This window comes from Photinus pyralis, unplaced genomic scaffold (genome assembly GCF_008802855.1).
Source record: "Photinus pyralis isolate 1611_PpyrPB1 unplaced genomic scaffold, Ppyr1.3 Ppyr1.4_LG7, whole genome shotgun sequence".
In the NCBI taxonomy this organism is placed as follows: Eukaryota; Metazoa; Arthropoda; class Insecta; order Coleoptera; family Lampyridae; genus Photinus; species Photinus pyralis.
The window spans coordinates 9,727,346-9,752,138 of NW_022170738.1; the positions used below are offsets into that span (position 1 = coordinate 9,727,346).

General features: G+C 33.8%; 1 protein-coding gene across 1 annotated transcript; it reads right to left on the reverse strand.

Annotated features, from left to right (window-relative positions):
• Positions 1-18,547: 18,547 nt before the first annotated feature.
• Positions 18,548-24,489, reverse strand: LOC116176637 (fringe glycosyltransferase-like). The gene is made up of 4 exons (XM_031495290.1): positions 23,755-24,489; positions 23,582-23,676; positions 19,507-19,577; positions 18,548-19,067 (listed from the first exon to the last, which is right to left on the reverse strand). The coding sequence occupies exons 1-4, from the start codon at positions 23,843-23,845 to the stop codon at positions 19,013-19,015; spliced, it is 312 nt and encodes a 103-aa protein (XP_031351150.1). The 5' UTR covers positions 23,846-24,489; the 3' UTR covers positions 18,548-19,012.
• Between the last annotated feature and the right edge of the window lie 304 nt (positions 24,490-24,793).

Genomic DNA, 24,793 nt, shown 5'->3' on the forward strand with positions numbered 1-24,793 from the left:
AATCAAAATTTCATACAATCAAAGTGAATAATTTGACGCATATTTTTTACACTATATTCACAAAAAAAAAGGAAAACTTACCCCAACTGCTTGAAGTTAACCGCTAACGTCCACCTCGTTACAAAACATTTATAATAAAAAAAATAAACAAAGTTCATCTCTACACTGTTCGAAACTTTAACTAGAATTAACGACATTACGGTAATAGGTACAAATGGCAACTAATTAGAATTTAAACTGTGCAGTACCTGAAACCAGTTCACGGTTTAATTACACCAAAACCCCTCTTTGCGGGAATTTTTCTCCTTTGGCCAATCAGGGCGGAGATTGAAATAAACCAATTGTTAGATAGAGAATTGTGACAATAAACCAATAATTACTATTACCTAACAAATTGAAAAGGGTATGGTTGGAAACCCTTTTTGCTTATTTTTTAAATTTTAAACAATAAAAAAATAGCAGATTACTCTTGTTATTTTTGTGTTAACAAACACTGGCATTTTGTAGACAGATTTTCATTTAAATTGAATCGGCAAAAGTGGGGTATGTTAAATGTCGCACCATTACCTTTTTCAAATGTTTGTCCTTTTTGAGTAACGTGTTTTGGAGTATTTTATTAAATTTTTTCCAAGTTGAATTTGGAAGATTTCTTTAAAAATAGTTGTAAAAAATGGTCAAAGTAATCAAAACAAAATAAAAAGCGCAACTATCACTCAACTCGCCTTTCCCCTTTTAGATTTTTTAATTGCCACACCGAACATGATTTAAAAGAGCGTTTAGAGGATTGGGTAAATTCGTGCATAATGGTTGACATAATTAGCATACCATTAAGTACTTTTCCACATCCACATTTTGTATGCGGCACTACTTCTTAAACGCATCGTACTGCTGCTCATATAGTTTTTTGAATTTTAGTGGTATCAATTCTTTACCTACTTTGGATGCTTTTGATCAATATCAAATACACCTTTGTCACCCACCACCAAAATTATGACACTAGCAATGACAGTTTCCAAATTATTTTTGTTACCATAGCATAGGGTTTGTCGTACCAACGCAACGTTCCTATGGTAACTGGTTAATAAGCGATTTTTTTAAAGAAGGCGTTCTCTAACTCCATACATATTAAGTGTTTCAGTTTCGGAAGTACGAAAAATATCGTATATACCTTGCGACTGAAGTAGTGGTCTTAATCCCTCAGGTAAATTATGGCCCTCCCTTCGGTCGGGCCATAAACTTTACCTTCGGGATTAAAAGTACCACTTCAGTCCCGCGGTATATAATATACTATTGTTTCATTTTCTATTGTTGTCTCGATAAGTGTCGTTCTAACTATTGATCCCTTATCTGACATAAAATGTAATAAATCATATCTGATCAGTTAATTGAGTCTGGTCATTACAATCGTATTATGCGCGGTTGGAGAAAAATGATTTTAACTTTGGCTTCAATACGAATATGTACAAATTATTTATGTAGGTATACAACCAACATGTATTGCAATTAAAATGTGGTAGATTCCTCTGTGAATTTATTTAGATCTCCTGGCAAATAATATCTACATATCAAAATATCATGGTAGGTTCAACGAGGAAGTGATGGAAAAATCATTGAATCTTGATCTTTACATTTAAAAAATGCTAAGTATCCTCACGTGCATTTTGAGATAACTGCGAAAAATTAAGAGATGCGTTCTTTTAAATGCCTGAAAATGGGACACTTTTCGTTACGTGTTTGACAAAACGCTCTTTGAGATTTTTATGAAAATTGAATAAAATTTAACCTCTCCATTGCTTATTTTAACAGACACTTAACATAAATTAGCGCTTTAAAGTATATTAATTTTTTTGCGATATTATTATTAAAGTAGCTTTCAATTTGACGACAGAACGGCACACAACCAATTTTTCTTATGGGCAGCAAATTGTATTTTGTGATGTTTTAATTAAAATGAGATAACGCACACTGTAGATTGTTAGTTTATCTTAACTAAAATATTCAATTATTATCAAATTTTCAAGACTGTGAGCCATTTGTAACAAAATATAAAAACCGGGATGGAATTATTGTTACTAATTAAAAGGGAAAAAAATGAAACCAACAATACATGAATAATTTTAATTTTAATTGTTACTATTTAAATGTTATTAGAAGAAGGATTTTGATTATTCAAAAAACAATCGACAAGAATTAGCGTTTTTGGTATCCAATGCACGCTTTTAAAAATTAAATAATTAGGTATTTTAGTCAATATAAAGCACAAAACTACTATGTGTGGTGTATAAGTTAAAAAAAAAAAAAAGTGCCAAATTCTTGTGGAAGAGCTTTCATTTACAAGTGGCAATTGAGGAGTTGCTTGTAGGTTTTTTAAGCAGAATCCATCAAGGAAATCAAAACATTACATGTACAAAGAAATTTACAATCCCCACAATCGAATATTGCTACGTTGGTAAGAGCGAATTTTCTTAAAAATTACGAAATTTTAAAACGGGAAGGGATTTTACTTATAAGTGGCAATTGGGGGGTTGCTTGTATACAGAACTGGGCACTGGGCAGTATTCCATTTTGTAAATACTTTTTAGTATTCAAATCCTTTAAAGTATTTAAATACTTTGTAATTAAATACTTTTATGGAAGCAGTATTTGTTTTTGTAACCCAAATACTTTCACAAATATTTAGTATTCGAATACTTCGCAAAGTATTTGGATACTTCGTAAAGTATTCGAATACTTCGCAAGGTATTTGAATACTTTGAGAAGTATTCGCATAGTATTTGAATACTTAACCTTCCTTTTTTTACCAAAAATCGACTGCACCAAAATTTCTCGGGAAAACACTTTTTCTTATTAATTTTGGTGCGTAGAATTCGATCAGACTTCTCAATCAAAAGTTATAGACTAGAAACCAATTTCGAAAAAAAATTCAAAGGGCTGTAACTTTTGATCTAGTAGCCCAATCTTCAAACTGTTTGAAATTATGGACTCTCGATCTCGATCTCAGACAATTTTTTTTCCGGCCTCAAAAAAAGGCAGTCTTTTAAGTTATTCAAATATTTGAGAACAATTTAGAAATGTTTAGGGAAAGTTTCCATTGTCACAAAATCAAATATAAAAATTCTAAAGTATTTGAATACTTATTTTTTTAAGTATTTGAATACTTTTCAATGTATCTGTATCTAGTATTCGCTTGTGCTGGACGTAAAAGTATTTAGTATTCAAATACCTTTGATTTGTGTAAAGTATTTACTATTTCGTATTCAAATACGTTTTGAAAGTATTCTGCCCAGCTCTGCTTGTATATCATTTCAGCAGAATCCATCAAGGAAATAAAAATATTTCGTGTACAACAAAATTTACATCTTCCACAAAGAAGTATTGCTACATTAATAAGAGCGAATGTTCTTAAAAATTACGAATTTCAAAACGGGATGGGCTTTTACTTATAGGTAGCAATTGGGTGGTTGCTTGTAAGCTAATAATTCATGTACAAAAAAAATGTACAACCCCCGCAATGGAATATTGCCACGTTGGTAAGAGCGAATTTCCCTTAAATTAATGAGTTTTCTATTTTTATTTTTCTAACGGTGTATAGTTGCATAAATTGTACCTGAGTACTTTCTAGATATTTAAAATGTTGGTACATCAACGACAATAGCAATAGCTAATCGCTACGATAAGCTAATTACGGGTCCATTATTTAAAGGATTATTAACGATAGCCGAATGTAATTTGTATTGAATTGGCTTAATGACGGCTCAATTGAATAATGAGATATTTTCGGCTTTTATATTTTGAGATAAGCAAAATAAAATGTGTATTTATACAATGTAAGTTTGCGGCATGAATGTGAGAATCATTTGAAATTATGTAATTTTTTAGTTGTGGTGGCATGGTACCTTTACTGACAATAAATACTGGATCTTGACTAGTTGGTGGTGAAGGGGTTGGATGTTTGCACTTCAAATGTTGCAGTCTAGATAAACGCAGAATAAAAACTGCAATGTTTCAATTCATTTTACTGGTCCTTCGAGGGCGAAGAAATCTTCTCAAACGAACGATACATTGAAGCTCATTATGGATAACGTTTTCAAACAAACCACTTAGGTAGAGGAAAAAGGGCACAATTCATTAAATCCACAATGACAAATTCATCTCAAGTCCACGCTTCCTTGGTTCCATTTCCATCATTTATCTTAATTACCCACAAAATTCGCTTAACAAGAGTTATGAGTAGATTTACTTATTAATTCTTTACTCGGGTCTAAACGCGGACGAGGTGATCTCTTTTGTACTAAATAGGTCACGTAGAACATTACCTTTTCAAATTTACTTAATCGAGGCACCTTTAGGATATTAAAAAAGAAAGAAAGAACGGGAAAACTTTCTTTCCCTGGCTCGGGAAACGTTCCAATTAATTACATTACACCACCCTCATGTAAACCTACCTGCACCAATTAATAATAGGGGGTTTCTATGGAGATTAATTAAAGAGATACGTGGTTTTATTGTTTGTTGAATAAACGAATGAAACACGGGAATGGCAATTTGGAATTTATTTTTGGGCAAAGTTAATAACGAGATTGTGTAAATCCGCGAGGTTCTAAATCGATTTCACTGTTTGCTCGTTTCGAAGTTGGAAACAAACGGATGCGTCGGATAACAGCTGCTATGGTGACTTTTAAGGCATTAATGCAAATGATTACGTTAGTAAAATATCTCATTTTAATTCCCTCCTATGAACTAATTTTATTTTAATTGTGCCACTCGAAACTGAACTTATACGCTTTAAAGTTATCGAATCTGGGCATCTGAGAGTGAGGCTGCTGGCAAAAGCAAAAACAAATACACGGGAACGAATAGTTTTCTACTAATCTGTGAAGAGCAAATATTTGTGGCTTTGTGATAATATTCAAAGGAGTTTGAACCATTTCGCCTGCAGCCTGCATTTTTCATAAAGAGAGCTTTCTTTACAAGTTCGTGATTATTTCCACCTCGAACGATGTTAGATTGAGTTGCAAGAACTTTTCGATTGCCAATGTTACACTTATTCAAGACCGAGATATATCGATCTCAAGATTACAAACTGGCATATTTCACGCCGCAGGTTTTTAATTCAAAGTTTAATTCCAATCTAACGTTAAGTATAAGCCTGAACTTCATTCCATTGTCTTAGATCCATTGCGTGAAGATGAATATGTCTGATTCGGATGCCACATCCTCATCCAGAAAGATGTGATATTTTCCCTAATAAGAATTGAGGGGTGAATAAGTCCGATCGCTCTTCTAGGTTACACCTCTCCCAGAATTCGACACCTTTGCTATTCAACAACCTCCTAGTTTTCAGACGCAAGGACACCAGAATGGCCTGCTCTCTCACGTGGTGATCTAGTGGCACCCTAGCAAGTAAGACACGGAAGTCTTTCCACATGATTAAGATGATCCTCAGATTTCCCACTATTTTACATTACACCGTGATGCCAAGCGCATTTTTCCACCATTATTGAGTCAATTGAGTACTGAATTTGTGTACTGAATTTACTTCAAAGAAATGTGAACGTAGAAGGCGAGAATCCTCTTATTGAACCCCGTCGAGGGACTTCCACTGTAAACTGTGTAATTTCAAAGGTCTCCAAGATATGCGAGAGCTTAGAAACGCTAACAAGGATCACGCTCTCGCTTCCAAGTATATTTCTGAGGTGAAGTATTTATCAACATATTAAAAGAGAGCGCTGCTAATACTTCTTGGGATAACGACATTCAAACACATGAAGTGCTTTTCCTTTTTCCATGAAACAAAAGGTAATTTCTCATTGTCGAATGAAATTATACCCTTTAGTTTTAGATCGTTCTGACATTAACAAGATGGATGAAGACGAAAACGTTCTCCGTGTCGTTGTACAAAAATATCGGGTTACAATTTCGTATAGGGATAGGTTATTAATTCCAGATATAAAAGTTGCGGGATAATAAAAGTTAATTGTTCTGATAAGTGCCTATGGTAAGCCAATAACTTTTGTGGGATATTTAATGACCGTTTGTTCTCGTTGTAATCCAAGGCCGTTATTTTACTCCCTTTTGTGTTATTAATGATCTGTGATATTAAAACTCTATTTAAGGTACAGCATGGATGATTAATCAGTCTGTTGTGTGTAAGTGAATTGTTTCAAATATCGACCACATTCAAGGTAAATTTATGCAATTTTTTATTATCAAATAGTTCGTTCGTCGCTTGATATACAGAGATGACACTGATAAGGTAGTGGTATGTCAAAGAATGTCAAAAAAGTGCACCATTTTGGCATAGGTATCTTGCTATAATTTAATTAGACTAGACTCTTTTTAATCGTACTTTTTCTATTATTCTATCATGAGTGATTGTTTTATTTGTAAAGAATCTTTTTTAGGCGAAAATAACAATTTTCGTTTACTTATAACTTTGTTATTTTTGATTCTACGACTAAAAGTTACTGGACCAAAGTTGTAGAGAATTTTATTTTTATTAAAAAATGGTTTATTAAATTTGTGCAACCAATAGCTTGTCAGATAAGCCATAAATACAATTTGCACCCCTTTTTCCAAAATGGGGGTCGCGTTACAAAGGCTGCAATCCCACAAACTTGGATTTAACTTTACACCAATCCCTTCTTGATATCTAAAAAATAAAGTAGCGTCCTCTGAAAAACGGACGCTAAGCCCAAAAAATGTAACACTTCAATGGAGTACTGCGAGTAGTTTGCTTTATTAACTATACAGGCTGATTCAAAATTCAAGGGCTACCATGAGGATCTTCGAAACTGTAAGAGATAGGTAGGTAGTTTAAGTTTGGCAAAGTTGCGTATACAAAATGTAGTTTTGAAACTGAAAAAAATCCGACTACTTTCGGAGATTCTGAAAAAACGAAAAAGATGCTAGTTTTAAATTTTATGTCTGACGTTTCGTCTCCAATTAACCATCATCGACTTTGTTTTTTCTTATGAGAGTCATGTTCACTTTTTGTGTAATTTGATAGAGCATTTTTTTCTGAATTCAATAATTATTTACTATTTAGCGTGTCCGAATAAAGTCATTATTATTGACAAGGAATTGAAACCATTCTATTTGACGGCGGTCATAAGTATTAAGATTCCGCAACCCCTAATAGAACAACATTGCAACTTTCCAGCTTTCCACAGTTTCAAATAAAAGTTTCCCATAAATGTATAAACATAATTTCGGCCAGAGCTGGGCAGAATACTTTCAAAAAGTATTTGAATACTAAATACCTTTACTTCCAGCACAAGCGAATACTAGATACAGATACATTGAAAAGTATTCAAATACTTAAAAAAATAAGTATTCAAATACTTTGGAATGTATTCGAATACTTTCAAAAGTATTCTAATACTATCAAAGATATTCAAATACTATACAAAGTATTCGAATACTTGTCACTCAAATACATTAAAAATTTAAAAGGCTTAATACTACTTAAAAAATCAAGTTACACTTTGTATGGGGTTAGCTTTTTTATATTTCTATTGTTATATACAAATTTAAGGGGAGTAAACGCGTATTATTATTATTATGTTATTATATAGGAGGTACCTAACCAGGACCTTTCTTATACCAGTTATATCCTTAAGAATACGTGTACCAGTTTTCAAAGCGATCGTACGTCTTGCACATGAAACGTACGCCTTTCTGAATCCTAGCGATTTTGGAACAGATCCATTTTCAACCACCCGTTTGTCCGTGTGCTTGTTTAGAAACGTGCGATGAAAATTGGTACACATGGTTTTAAGAATATAAGAAAGGTCCCTATTGTTTTTAAGTTACGTAGACTATCGAGTTCGGTATTCAGATGTATCGGATTTTTATATTTGATTTTGTGACAATGGAAACTTTCCCTAAACATTTCTAAATTGTTCTCAAATGTTTGAATAACTTAAAAGTACTGCCTTTTTTTGAGGCCGGAAAAACAAATTTTCTGAGATCGAGATCGATCGAGAGTCATAATTTCAAACAGTTTGAAGATTGGGCTACTAGATCAAAAGTTACAGCTCTTTGAATTTTTTTTCGAAATTGGTTTCTAGTCCATAACTTTTGATTGAGAAGTCTAATCGAAAAAGTTCGAATTGTTTTGGATTCTACGCACCAAAATTAATAAGAAAAAGTGTTTTCCCAAGAAATTTTGGTGTAGTCGATTTTTGGTAAAAAAGGAAGGTTATAGGTACTGCCTTTTTTTGAGGCCCGCAAAAAAAATTGTCTCAGATCGACCCGGAAAAATCATTTTCTTATAGAATGTGGCCTGTAGAATCCATAATTTCAAAGAGTTCAAGTATTCAAATACCTTGCGAAGTATTCGAATATTTTACGAAGTATCCAAATACTTTGCGAAGTATTCGAATACTAAATATTTGTGAAAGTATTTGAGTTACAAAATCAAAAACTGCTTCCATAATAGCTATTTATTTCATAAGGATATTACCATGGCCATAATTAACGAGGGTGTTGCGTAGCAACATCCGAGTTTATTATGGCGGGTAATATCCAAATGAAATACATAGCTTTATCGAAACATACTAGATAAATTGTATCCCTCGTTACGACAAAACAAATTCCGCTATTACTTTCTCCTTGGTTACGACAAAACAAATCTTAAATTTTTCTCATGATGGATAACGTCGAAATCGTTCCCCAAGATATTTTATTAGAAGCGGAAGAGGTTTCTTTAAATCTATTGCCAATTCAATACCGAGAATTATACGAAAAAGAGTACCGTGAGTTCTGTACCTGGCGTGAGGCGCGTGGAGCAAAAGGAGCTTCAGAACCTATTTTGCTTGCGTACTTTAAGACCAAGGTGAGTACTTAATTTGGAAAATTGGAACTTTCCTTCATAACGCAGTTAACTTTAATTTTAGCAACTGTGAGGTAACCATAAATGTAAATAAAGTAACAAATTAAGAATACAGTATTAATTGGTTTTCACTTACTGTTCAGCGTTTCAAATACAGATAGAAGTGTCCAGTGGCCAATCTGTAGATATAAATGGTCATGCTAATAAATAAAAACGCGCTTTTAACTCTCAATATACAAGTTGATAAGTACCTGAACCCAATAGCTTAGCCGCTTTCTTCCATACGTTACGTTAATATTAGAACTCTTGTATTATGGTAACTATGATATTATGAAGGGTAACTATGCTATTATGAGAATTTGTTATTTTGGGGTACTTTTCACGCAAGTTCACTAATAAATTAAGTACGCATTAAATGTCATGTTTCGATAAAAGTATCTAATTACAAAGTATTTGAATACTAAAAAGTATTTACAAAATCGAATACTGCCCAGCTCTGATTTCGGCAATTATAAACGGACAAAAAAGATTTTAGGACAATATTTTTCATTAAGAGTAGGGAGGGATGGATCAATTTATATCATCGTTATTGAAGTGCTCTTTTATAAACCAAATTTTCTGTTATAAGGTAAAAAAAAGATAAACCCATCATTTGCTTAGATAGGAATGTCCATGCAGAGTGTTCAAAAACTCATAGTAAATTTGCAAATTCTGAAAAAGCGAAAATTTTATTTCTTTCGACGCAATCCCCCTCTTTTCTATTCACCCTAGAAAATAAAGGTAGTCTCTATATTTAAAGTCAACAATTTTTGTAGCAAGGAAAAGGAAACTTGTTCGATAGCGTTGTGCGCTAGTGCACCGTCTTGTTGAAAACCATTTTTTGTTGTGTACATCATTGTATTCGTAACAAAAAATGCTACTCGTACTTTTTTTACCACCATTGCATTGAAAATCTCCCAACGTTGTCTTATAGAGCTCAAAAAGTGACAATGGGAAAATGTCGAAACCTTGTACATGCAACCCCCCAATTACCACCATTAAACAAAATCCCTATCCGTTCTGACAATTCGTAATTTTTAAGAAAATTCGCCCTTACTTACGTAGCAGTCTTCGATTGCGGGGGTTGTAAATTTCGTTATGGAGCAAATATTTTTATTTCCTTGATGGATTACGTTTAAAGGGTGTACATGTGATTTCCCAATTGCCGCCATTAAGTAAAATGCCTTCCTGTGCTTGTAATAAACTTGTAAGAATTACTCTTCATGCTTTCGTAATTTCCATTCAACTCTTTCCATCGGACTGTAATTTATTACTAAAGCTAAAAAAAGCTAATTACCAATATCGACTACGTTTTCTTAACCTAATTATTCTCGGTTAAAGACGTGCATTGAACTTTGGATATAAAAAGTGGTTATAGGTTATAGATTACTTAAACATAATTCTATCAAATAATTCAAAATATTTGGTGTACAACAAAAATTACAACCCCCGCAACCGGGGATTGCTATATACGTAGGTTTCAATTTTCTAGAAAATTACGTAAGTTTCAAACGGAAAGGAAATTTCTTGTTAGAGGGTAGTTTCAGGGTTGGTTATAGATTACTTACACATAATCTATCAAAAAATTCAAATTATTTGGTGTACAACAAAAATTACAACCCCCGCAACCGGGGATTGCTGTATACGTAGGTTTCAATTTTCTAGAAAATTACGTAAGTTTCAAACGAGAAGGAAATTTCTTGTTAGAGGGTAGTTTGAGGGTTGGTTATAGATTACTGACACATAATCTATCAAAAAATTCAAAATATTTGGTGTACAACAAAAATTACAACCCCCGCCACCGGGGATTGCTATATACCTGGGTTTAAATCACTATCGAGGATTTCTATACCCGTAGGTGTGAATTTTCAAAAAAAAATCGTAAAAAACGAGAAGTCTGCGATTGAGAGGGTTGTGAATTTCGTTATAGAGCAATTATTTTTATTTACATCTCTTCGGACGTAATCGGAATCTTGTGGATTTTTTTACAGTACGATAACTACTCTTTATAGCGCAGTTTTTCCATAATTTGACAATCTTCGTATCGTCTATGGCTTCCGAGATCTTCATGATAGTCTTATTTTGGACACAGTGTATTTGATAGAACGCATAACCTCTAAGTACGATTTCCCATGTAAACAAACATTCCAAAGGTGACTCGACAGCAACTGAGCAACTCATTTTTGATCGCATAGTATAAGAATTTGACGTTTCAAATTCTTAAACGCCGTTGTTGTTTAAAACTAAAAGCGTATTCCAATAATATTTTGTATTTTGAGCTTTTTTTTTGTATCCCACTTTATTTGCAATCTGTAACAATTACATTACAATGAGCGTAATGGTTTGTTTAATAACAGAAGATTTCCCAGTGTCAATCTCTGTTTTACCGAATTCTAAAAATTTGTCAAGAGTAAACTGTCTTTATTTTAGCAGATATACCAAAATTTTATCAAAAACAGTTGTTTAGAATTAACAGTTGTGGAAGACTTTCAATTTTCATACATTGACACACTGTATGTACACACAGGTATACAGGGTGTAGAAACGGTTTACGCATCATAGCGATGTCAATGCTAATAACTCCCTTAATTAAATTAGACTAGATTTGTAAATAGGTTTTTTGTAGCTTCTGCTCATGTCCTCATTTTTATTTTTCAATTCGGGAAACCGAAAAAAATCAAATTTCACGGCAAGAGTGATTTTTAGTAAAAGGTCAAGAACGTATAAAGCGAGATATAAAGTAAGTTTTGGTATTGTTTTGCAGCTCAGTATGAAGAAAGAGGAGCTCGAAGCCTTGTGGGAACAGACCATTGGGGAGCAAATTGTGATGTTGCCCAATTTGGCTTCTTTGGTTTGCTACTACAGGGATTAGTTTAACGTCATGCACAGTCGGGTGGTAAGTTTCGTTTTTTTTAATTTGTATACTGCGATTGTTTACATGATCTATTCCATTGATTAGGAAATGCTTCATATTAATCCATCGACCACTTGACAACCTGTGCGAAACTTCAAACATTTTTTTAGAGTGTTTTCTATGGAAATCACCATTCACAAGCAGAGCTGGGCAGTATTCGATTTTGTAAATACTTTTTAGTATTCAAATCCTTTAAAGTATTCAAATACTTTGTAATTAAATACTTTTATGGAAGCAGTATTTGTTTTTGTAACTCAAATACTTTCACAAATATTTAGTATTCGAATACTTCGCAAAGTATTTGGATACTTCGTAAAGTATTCGAATACTTCGCATAGTATTTGAATACTTAACCTTCCCTTTTTATCAAAAATCGACTACACCAAAATTTCTCGGGAAACACTTTTTCTTATTAATTTTGGTGCGTAGAATCCAAAACAATTCGTACTTTTTCGATCAGACTTCTCAATCAAAATTTATAGACTAGAAACCAATTTCGAAAGAAAATTCAAAGGGCTGTAACTTTTGAACTAGTAGCCCAATCTTGGAACTGTTTTGAAATTATGGATTCTACAGGCCACATTCTATAAGAAAATTTTTTTCCGGGTCGATCTGAGACAATTTTTTTTGCGGGCCTCAAAAAAAGGCAGTGTATAACCTTCCTTTTTTACCAAAAATCGACTACACTTTTGAAAGTATTCGAATACCTTTGAAAGTATTCGAATACATTCTAAAGTACCTATTTGAGTACTTATTTTTTTAAGTATTTGAATACTTTTCAATGTATCTGTATCTAGTATTCGCTTGTGCTGGACGTAAAAGTATTTAGTATTGAAATACCTTTGATTTGTGTAAAGTATTTACTATTTAGTATTCAAATACTTTTTGAAAGTATTCTGCCCAGCTCTGTTCACAAGCAAGGTTTGCGCGAAATCTAAAGAAATTAGTGTGCAATCTATAGACGCGGTTTTGCGAGTAAGAAGAAATTTCCTTTTTAGCTCCTCCGCTCACTAATTAAATGTCATTCCAACTTAGAAATATGCGATGGTAATGGTCAAAGGACTTTATTTATATTTATTTATATAAGTAACTACTGCTTGTGTGCTCGGAATGTACTTTGGGTATATAGAGTCAGCATTTTATCTATATCTTCAACACTGTAATTGAATATTTTAGAAAAATACTGACCGTCAGCTTTTATCGTATCCAAATTGATCTAGGAAGTAACCTATTTTTCAGTTTGCGACTCGTTCATAGTATGATCTTAACTATAGTATTTTCTATAAAAACATTACATGGACTAGTTGGCATCTATAAAGGATGTTTAAAAGGGATTTTTAAGGGTATTGCATTCCCTAAACATCAGTAAAAGGCACATCTGATTGTTGCACTAATATATGACTTTTGTTACCTTTCTCCTATGCCAGTTGACATTTGCAGCCTTTTTAGGGGCAGGCGATCTGATAATCCTTTCACAGAAACTACCATGAGAGTTGTGAAGGGTAAATATATTGTAGAAAAAGGTACGTGTTAACGGGGGTCTAGGGGGTAGTGAATACCCCCCAATGTGCACTACATTTCTATAACGATTTGTAGCAAAACACCAGGAGTCGCTTATAACAAAATGGCCATCCATATTTCCTTTGTTGGGGATACGAGCTGGGTGGTATTCCATACCTACAGATTCAATTATTATTGTAGTTAGCTATACTCAAAATTAATTCGATATGTATATGCCGATATTTGCCATTGTGGTTTGTGGCTCAATAAAATTGTATCCTAAATCCTTTTTTTACTTTGCTTCACAATCCACGTTTCAAAACGGATCTAACCAACAAAAGTTTTCACGGTCTGTATATTCCATTCCAAAAAGTATAAGTCTAAAAAAACCATTCTTGTGCGAGTGGGCCAAGGAGGCCAAGTTGTAGTGAGCTCAATTGGGCTTTTTGGCCTGTTTGCATAGGAATTAGTATAATAAGGTATAAGTACGTTACTTAAGCCTCCCTCAGCTGACTGGGATTAAGAAAGTTGATTGGTTAAGGCTCTCCAATAAAAGTCTCATTGAATTAAGATCCGTCCGTTGAGATTAAAATTAAATGTTCAAACCTCGCTCGCCTAAAAATAAAGACCAAAAATAAATAAATAATTTCGAGTATTCTTGACTAGAAATTAAGACTGGTGCATTAACAATTTAAAATTGTTGATCTGTTTTTAGTCCCTACGATTATCCTGTTTCCGATTGTTTGAATTGCCTAGTTCTCAATTGCGCTGATAAAGAGCATCGCTTTTGCAATCCTGTTTAAATGTCTATAATTTTTGTGTGAACGAGCCAAAGAGAGGGCAAGTTGTGATGTGTTAAACTTGTCTCCTTTGACCCATTCCTACAGGAGTTACCTTCCAACTTCACCTTTAAGAGCAGATTATACGAATGTTTTGTTGGAAGTTGGAAATTTGAAGAGAGTTTTTGAGTATCAGAAGCTATAAATGTGATTTGTAATCGAATTCAAATCACTTTTATAGTTTCCCTACTCACTAATCAACCACGAATAAAACAAGATATTGATTTTGTTGCTCATGCTTTGGTAAATCGTTTTTATGTAATTTTTAGTCATAAAATACGGTTATCCAAGGTGTGAGTAATTGAAACTAAGGTGCCACACAGACACCTTTGCCAAGAGAACTAATTGAAAATGAGAAATGAACAGCAACTTGTCAAATCTTCCTGGTAAGTTTGACGATTTTGAGTGTTACTTTTCGATTCCTCTCATTTCCTTTATAATTAAATTAGTTTTTGTGTATGGGAAACTATCGAGGTGATTTGTCGTAAAATCCAAATCACCTCATTAGTTTTTCTACTCATTAATTAAAAAGCATCGCAGCTTACTAAAAACCAGGTGCTAGATTTTTGACAGAACCGCTTCCTAGCTCAAACCAGATGCCTAATGCCCACTGCCAAAATGTTAACAAAACCAAAATAATCCCCTAAACATAGTTCAAAATCTCAGAAATCCAACTCGAAATGATAAAGTATATTTTCATACTTTGCACATCACATTAAATTAAATGATTAAATTAAGATATGGCCAGAAACCGTAATCGCAATAGCCACCTGGCTCGAGCTAAGAAGCTAAAAAAGATAACTGCTTGGTACTTTTCACTCTGGTAAAGTGGACAATTCGTCATTTTTCCAATATTGTCCAATACAGGGAAACGTCATTTTATATTGATCCAAACTGTAAGTAAAGTGACTGATACGAGGAGAATTTAAATCCTTCGCAATCTTAGTATCATATTTGTAGAAGTCTTTTGACAAATCATTTGGAAATCGGCAAAACGCAAAGGGTGAACCAAAGTTATAGTTTTTTTACATTTTTTAAAATAAAAATTGATTAAAAATGAGGTTTCAATGGTTTTTTATTCTTTTTTGAGCAAAACGTTTTTCTTTCATTCATAAGGGCCGCAGGAAAATTATGTGATAAACAATTTATAATTTATTACGCTTTACCCAGGAATTCGCCTTTGAAAAAGCTTAATTTTTGGATATGAGAAACTACTGAGGCGATTTGTGGTTAGAAGCGAATCACCCTTTTAGTTTCACTACCCAGTAATTAAATCAAGACAGGATAACTTCCCAGGTTCATATAATTTAGACAGTTTGAATCAAAACGCAAATATTTTTTCTCTGAATACAGAATTCAAGTGCCATTTGAAGGATAGGCATATCCTTCAATAATGACCTCTTGTAACATCAACTTGATATTCTGAAACCACTTGAACTTTTGAGTTAATAATTTAGCCGAATTGTAGGTATTGAGCTTTTTCATTTTTCGCTAATCCGAAGCGAAGGCGGTCGTATGTCGGCAATGAATTTTATTTTTAAACTTTTCGGTCCAAACTTAATCTTTAAATTTTGCTCGCGGAATGATGATCATATATGAAAATATGAGGGCCGCGGAAAACTTCAGCATTCGTATTTTATTATCTTTGTAATCGCTTCGAATTCTTCGACGAAACCGCTCTTTTAAGAAGTCGAGGGATTTTAAATTTTATACCCTCATGTAACTGTCACGAACAGTTGCCACGTCAGATTTATTTTCACGAAGGGATTTTCATACAACTTTCCTTGGGCCGTTGCGTATTTATGTAAATTATTTATATAAGTTACCTACTGTGTTGTTTTGGAACGTGTAATACGCGCATGCATAGATGGATGCTTTAAGGGCTTCGTCACATGTCTGTGTTTGTGCCAGTTTCTACCTCAAATCTCCACAACTATCAGGAATAACGATTTTCACATATCGTATAAAAGACGAATGAGCCATTCTACGCTGAAATTACAAATTTCGGGTTATAATGAAAGAAATAATCACAATCCCTACTTGGAGGGGTGGCGGATTTACCAATGTAACTGCCTGAAATACATCAAATGTCCTGCTCCCGAATGGGAATAAGGTTAAATAAGGGAGGACCACATGCCCAGCTAGCAATTTAGGTGTCGGCAACCTGAGGCAAAAGAAATTCGACCAAAGTAGGTGGAAATTATGTAATGTTTATGTTAAATAGGTCAAAGTAAATATGTTACCTATTAGGCACTGGTGACATATTGGTGAAATAAACTCTTATTAGGATCCAACAAACTATGGTAGTGGAAAATGGTCACCTAATAGGTGAGGTACGTTAAAAATACCAATTAAGGAGTGGCATATACCTAACTTTGTATCACCTAATAGGAGCAGTAGGTAGAAGGACCTTATTTGTACCAATTTGTAACCTAACTAAAGGGACGCTTGTTACCTAATTGGTAATATATTCGTTCCATGACTTATTAGGTAACTTTGTTCACGTCATAAATATAACCTAATAGGAGATATAGGCCAAAGTCGACAAAATGACTAAATAGGAATAGAAGAAAATTTCATAGACACCTAATAAGAGAATACAGTTACTTACATTTCGACCAATAGGTTGAAATGACTTGAATATTTCACCATTAAGTTTTTCGACCTATTGGTCGAAACGACAGATCACCTATTTAGTAGCATTTCACCAAAATAAATATATTTCACTCGAGTAAAATAATGGCGCGAAAGTGCCGATCTGTTTCAACTATAATCTGTTCACCCAACAGATGCAGTTAAGCCACTCCCAATAAATTTGGGCCAATGTAATAACAGACCCGTTTTACAGTCACAAAATTATAAAAACCGGGAAATTTAAAATCGCATGTCACATTGTACGACGAAGTTATAAAGTGTTATGTTTTGAATATTGATCTTTGAACACACAGCAGTACATAGTTTCAAATTGTTTATTAAGTTCAGAAAGATTATTTTGTTCGTATAAATGAAATTAACGAGAAATTGAGGCAAGACAAATACAAAACGCAGTGACAGGTTTGAGGTTAAGGATGTCAATTCAGGTGCAGCAATTATAATTGGGAGCAAATAGTTGCGTGTGTTACAGGTTTTGAAAATTCGGCCAATTAAAAATGTTCATTTAAATTTGCCGGGATTTTTTTGGGAGGAGCTTTACTGCATCTGTTGGGTAAAGAGATAATAGTAGGTATCAATGTCGACCTAAACAATAGGTAATAGGTTGTGAATCCCTGGTAGTAGGTTACAATCATAAGTTGTGTTGCTAACAGGTGTATTAATCTACCAAAAGAAGTTACATGCGCTCCTAATAGGTGTCGATTTAGTGAACGTAGGTGGAGTTTGGTGTTGGACTTACACTTAATAGGTTGGTTTAGTTAGTTAGGTCGAATTCCCAACATACTTAGTTGCGATTACACATATTAGGTATACTTAAAGAGACCACCAATAAGTATATAATACGGTATTTACATGAATTTGTTACAATTAGGTGTATAAAAATTGGTAATATTGTACACCAATTAGGTAACAGGTTACAGGTATCAAAAGTAGCTTGTTCTTCACCAACTTGAAACATGAGGTCGAAAATATAGGTGCAAATTAGGGTATTCTACTTATTAGATTAATATAACGAGAAGGCAGACATATTTATTGTCTAGCGTAGATGGCCGAAATATCATCATACATGTTTTTTAGCATTAATGAATAAATATGTGTTATACAATTAAAATATAATTATATTTAGGTATTATTAATGATTGTATGTTTGAATAAAATACTTAAACTGCCAAAAATGTACAACTATAAAAATGAAAAACGAATAATTATTTTTTTATTATTTTTATAATAGTTATTTCAGAGGGGCTTTGTGTTTTTTGAAGGCAGAAGATGTATGTTTATCATAGAAAATGCATTCGCACGAAATATTTCTACATAGAAATCATGAAATTAAACATATTCAATATTTTACATATAATACGTAATTTGTCTGACATGACGCCAGCCATAAAGTTCATAACAGTATTCTTATTAAGTGTAGATACCTACTATTCTTTAAAAAGAGAGGACAATAATGAAGTATGGTTATAAGTTCAAAACGACATGTAGAAAATAAGTAATCCGCCGATTTGACGTAGAAAATTACCTAATAAGGTGTCTAGACACCTAACACCTATTAGTATTTAACTTATTTCTCACATCGAATCGACGTGTCAAAAAACACCACTTAAGTCGATTCGACGTCGAATTTATGTTATACTGCACTTATTGAAATTGGTGTCGTTACTTATTTCAAGTCAAATCGACGTCGAATGACACCTCAAGGCTCAATTGCTAGCTGGGTGAGGAATTAAGTCAAACCAATTTCATTGTTGGTTTGTCTGAAAATTGTCAAATAAAGTACAAAATCTCTTCTCCTTTATTTACATTGTATAAACATATAAAAAATTGATCAACCGTTCATAAATTATAATACGTGGTATGTACAGTATAAAACTATTTACATTAAAAAATACTCTTCAATAATACAGTAGATATAAAATTGCACATTATGTACAAAGAACGAGACTAGTAGACATTTCTAGCTACCAACGTTACAAATTATACAAAAATCCAAACTACACCTATAAAAATTAATATGTATTATTCTTGGTTGTCATTCATTTGCTCGTTTTTTACAAACTTAGTTGCCCTAATCAGACTAGTTAATAAAAAAGTAAGGATACGGTTTTGTATTTACAGTGTACTTATTTCCTAAAGACATCACAAAGAAAAATTGCACCCAAAGTGCTTCTGTATTGATCACAATTCGTTGGCCTCTTCTTCTTCCGCCGCTGCCGAGGGGGCCTCATCTCACCTCGGGCAAAAGTCGAAGTATGGGAATAGCAGGCAGTGTAGCGACAGAAACCTGCAAGAATGACGAAAGGGTTACTACTCCAAGAGTACTTTGGTCAATGTTGGTTTAGCTTTAGTGTACAAAAATAGATGCCTTAATTTGAATTTATGGCCGATTATGGAGATAGAGTTTCTTAAATAATAATTATCGGGATGGACGCTGGACAATGTTGGTTAACTAGCACTGACAGGCAAATTCAAAATGCATTAATGAAGCTATTATGCGACGCCCGCCATATACGGCGGCGTATTGACATCAAACTAATAATCAATGGCGTAATTAAGCGTTTGTACAGATCGACGAAAAATTGCCAACGTCACCCCCGCGCGAATTCCCCCGGCTAAAGTGGAAGGAAGGCTGTTTGTGCAGGTGCGTTCCTTAATGAGACTAATTTACGGGATTACGTCACTGAGTTTAACGAGGAAATAACAATTACGAAAAGGTCACTTACCTTGTGGGATCACGCAAGATATCAAATCCCTCCAATTTAATAATATTGTTCGACGAGTAGCTGAATGAGATCTGTAATGAAATGAAAATTATTAGTTTATGTTTAGGCCGAAATTAATGGAATAAATAATTAGGGATTACGAAGCAGGTGCGACGCGGTTATAATTTCATTTCATATTGCGAATCAAGAGAGTGGGTGCAACTTGAATTTATCCTTAAATTGCTAAGTACATTTAATTCGTCCTAGAAAATTGAGAAATTGTGGTTTTGCGACCTCAATATCTTTGTCTACTGAAAGCTCACCCAGAACTACAAGCTTGCGCTTTTTTTTAAATCTTATATACACTGGAGCCGAGTTCTATTAAAATTCTCTTCAGAAAACGGTAAGCCCTTGAAAAATTGAAGAAGGTCTCATAGACAATCCGCCCTTTGCAATTGCAATTCAATATTAGGAGGAAGCACGGAATTCCGTTTCGAAAGCGGAGCTTAGTGTATTTAAATCGGAATTTCGCGATCCAAATCTGAACGGCACCGTTGGGAACAGAATTCTATGTGTAATAAAAGAATGAATTTTTGAATTTAAAGTCGAAACTACTAATTCTTGGTTTGAAGTTGATATTCCATTCCAAAATCGGCATTTAAATCGGAATTCCGTATTCAAAGTTGGAATACTACGTTTATGAAAGGAATGCTATGTCTAAAAGTGTGAATGTTGAGTTTGTAGTCGAATTTCTAATTGTCCAATTTTCAGATTTTGAATTTATAGTCGATATTCCCAATTTGAAATCAGCATTCCGTTTAAAAACAGACTTAGACTAGACCGAAACTCCGCGATCAAAGCTCAAATTACGTTTAAAGTCAGAATGTTTACTTTCTCAATGTCCAGATTTTAAGTTCATAGCCGAAATTCCAAGTTTCAAGTCGAAATTAAAATTTTTTTCATTTAAACCAGAATTCTATGCTTATAATGAGAAAAATACAGGGAAATACGTTTAAGAAAGGAATTCTATAGTGTTTTTACATGAATGTTAAGTTTAAACTCGAAATCTCCAGATTAACAGTTCAACGCCAAAATTCCAAAGTTGAATTCGATATTCCGTTTCAAAATCGAACTTTGGGTATTTAAACCAGAATTCCACGCTCAAACACCAAATAATACTTTTAACAAAGGTGTTCTAAGTATGAATTTTGATATTAAAGTCAATAATCCTAATTTAAGGGATGATTGGGTGGGATATATTCTGACTCATCTATACGTATCATCCCTTAAAAAACGCTAACCAAGTTCCAAAAATTATGCTCACTTCCACTATAAATAATTTTCAGTCAGTTTTCTTAGGAAACGTAATGCAGACGATCGAGGCGATTTACGGGATGCTTAGGTGGGAATTGTTAAAATATTCAAACTGATAACAAATCTATACGCATCATCCCTTAAAAAACGCTAACAAAGTTCGAAAAATTATGCTCAGTTCCACTATAAATAATTTTCAAACATGTCGGTTTTCTTAGGGAACGTAATGCGGACGATCGAAACGATTTAAGGGATGTTTAGGTGGGAATTGTTCAAATATTCAAATTGATAACAAATCTACACGTATCATCCCTTAAAAAACGCTAACAAAGTTCGAAAAATCGAAGTTCAGTTCCACTATAAATAATTTTCAAACTTAGTCGGTTTTCTTAGGGAACGTAATGCGTACGATCGAGACTATTTAAGGGATGCTTAAGTGGAAATTGTTAAAATATTCAAACTGATTACAAATCTACACGTATCATCCCTTAAAAAATGCTAATAAAGTTCGAAAAATTATGCTCAGTTCCATTAAAAATAATTTACAAACTTAGTCGGTTTTCTTAGGGAACGTAATGCGTACGATCGAGACGATTTAAGGGAAGCTTAAGTGGAAATTGTTAAAATATTAATAAAATATATAATATATATATATAATAATATAATAATAATAATAATTTATTGCCATAAGTTTTACATTTTGTAAACATTAGCATTGTCAGAGAAAAAATAAAGATTATACGAAATGGGCGTTGTATAGGGTTAGTCGTGTTAAATAAAGTTTCAACTCATATTTAAAACGATGCGTTGGCATTATTTTTTTAAGTGACAGTGGTAGCATATTATATGCTTTAATGGCGGATTAATAAGGTCCTTTCTCAAATGATGCAGTTCTATGTAGAGGAATTCTCAAATCTTTGTTGGTACGAGTCAGCATTGCGTCATATGTTTCAGCGTTAGTAGTAAACAAAGAGGGATTTTTTTTACAAACATTACTAGGGAGTATACATATAATGCAGGAACAGTCATNTGATAACAAATCTACACGTATCATCCCTTAAAAAACGCTAACAAAGTTCGAAAAATTATGCTCAGTTCCACTAAAAATAATTTTCAAACTTAGTCGGTTTTCTTAGGGAACGTAATGCGTACGATGGAGGCTATTTAAGGGATGCTTAGGTGGAAATTGTTAAAGTATTCAAGCTGATTACAAATCTACACGTATCATCCCTTAAAAAATGCTAATAAAGTTCCAAAAATTATGCTCAGTTCCACTAAAAATATTTTCAAACTTAGTCGGTTTTCTTAGGGAACGTAATGCGTACGATCGAGACTATTTAAGGGATGCTTAAGTGGAAATTGTTAAAATATTCAAACTGATAACAAATCTACACGTATCATCCCTTAAAAAATGCTAATAAAGTTCGAAAAATTATGCTCAGTTCCACTAAAAATATTTTCAAACTTAGGCGGTTTTCTTAGGGAACGTAATGCGTACGATGGAGGCTATTTAAGGGATGCTTAGGTGGAAATTGTTAAAGTATTCAAGCTGATTACAAATCTACACGTATCATCCCTTAAAAAATGCTAATAAAGTTCGAAAAATTATGCTCAGTTCCACTAAAAATATTTTCAAACTTAGGCGGTTTTCTTAGGGAACGTAATGCGTACGATGGAGGCTATTTAAGGGATGCTTAGGTGGAAATTGTTAAAGTATTCAAGCTGATTACAAATCTACACGTATCATCCCTTAAAAAATGCTAATAAAGTTCGAAAAATTATGCTCAGTTCCACTAAAAATATTTTCAAACTTAGGCGGTTTTCTTAGGGGACGTAATGCGGACGATCGAGACTATTTAAGGGATGCTTAAGTGGAAATTGTTAAAATATTCAAACTGATAACAAATCTACACGTATCATCCCTTAAAAAATGCTAATAAAGTTCGAAAAATTATGCTCAGTTCCATTAAAAATAATTTTCAAACTTAGTCGGTTTTCTTAGGGAACGTAATGCGTACGATCGAGACGATTTAAGGGAAGCTTAAGTGGAAATTGTTAAAATATTCAAACTGATAACAAATCTACACGTATCATCCCTTAAAAAATGCTAATAAAGTTCGAAAAATTATGCTCAGTTCCACCAAAAATAATTTTCAAACTTAGTCGGTTCTCTCAGGGAACGTAATGCGGGCGATCGAGCTAATGTAAGGTATGATTGGGTGGGAATTGTTGAACAATTTAAATTGATAACAAATCTACACGTATCATCTCTTAAAAAACGTTAATAAAGTTCGAAAAATTATGCCCAGTTCCACTAAAAATAATTTTCAAACTCAGTCGGTTTTCTCAGGGCGATCGGGTCGGATAACACCCAGTTAGCCGCCCCCCCACAACCCCCCCAATCCGCAAAATCCACCACATTATTTGGCATATGTCGCGGCCCAGCGCGATGGCAACAAAGTAGTGGAGAAACGTCCCTGATAGTGTCTACCAGGGACGCATCCTCACGACAGTTGACTAAATCCTGGGAGAGGCGGCGACGCCAGGCATATGTCAAAGTTTCAAGTTTCAAATTGAAATACTCTCATATACAGGGTGTCCCGTCGTTATTTTTGGTGTTTAGACCGAATCACAGAACAGTATGAGCTTTCAGTTTGAGATCGGAATGGAATTTTTCGGGATTTTGAGATTCAGGCTGCCTAACCTTGAGTGTAATTTTCTTGCGATAAAAGATGCAGACTGGACAATTTGTTTCATAAGCTCAAAATAAAAGTGGACTCACCTGATCTTTAAGTAGCTCCCTTCGTATGAACTTCATCGGCTCCAGATGCGAATGAAATTGATTAACGACAGTCAACGGTTTCTTCAGCAAATGCTCTGCAAAGTGAAAAGAGACGGATTAAACCTATAGTTTACAATTGCCACCGTTTAATTCAATTGATATTTCCTACTTACCGATGATGTATCCCATGGTGACGTCGTCCGGTAGACGAATTTTTTCGCCGGTCCGCATAAACTGGCCGCCCCTGCAACAAAAATTATACATTATACACTAATCCGATTTGCCTAAATCAACATTACAAAATTTGTTTTTGTATAATCGGATTGCGCTTTTGCCTTTTGTCTTAAGAGGTTTAGTTAGCGTAATCCGCAGACACAAAGAGGGCATTTCTCCACGTTTTTTATCGTCCCCCGTTTAATCCAGCAGCGACGCGACTCAATTTGAAAATGTAATAACGTCGTCCCAAATATGTTTCTTGCAGTCGGACCGCTTATTACATTAAAACTTACATAATGTAAGTCGGGTTTGAAAAGTTTCGTGAACGTATTTCAAGTTTTAATGGAGTATTGATTGCGGTTTCACGAGGAATGTAACAAGTTTTTCTTTACTTGCGCAAAACAAATTGAATATACGAATATTGAGCAGTGATTTGTTATCCGCAAAAGAATGGCGAAAGGTAACATTTAAATTATCGCCAACAAAATACAATGGGAATTGGTTAAGTTTTCTTTTACAAAGTAAACAGGCTCGTGAAGAAGACGCCGTCGTCATTTTTGAAACGAACGCGAAATGGACAAAGTAATTTGCTGAAGAGTATCGCACAATAAGACCATTTCATTGCTTAGCTTAGCATTTTGCTGTTTCCGATTGATTGATTGATTCATCGTGAGAAGGGACCCCAATCAGAGACTGTTCAGCAAGTTTGCCTGTAGGAGAAGCTATCTGGGACACAAGGATTCTCAATGAAATGGACTGCAAATGTACTCCTGTGGTTTGGAGTTTGGATTCTGGTCAAATTAGAATTGAGTATGTGCCTTCAGAGGAACAAGAAGTTGAACTAATGAACGACCAGTAGCGCCGTTAACCATAAAAAATATATTTGCGCATTGACTCTCGAATAGCAGCCATTTTCTAGTACCTAAACTAAAATTCAATTTGAATCTCTCCCTTAGGACTAATATAAAGCTATTGAACAAGACAACAAAACATTAA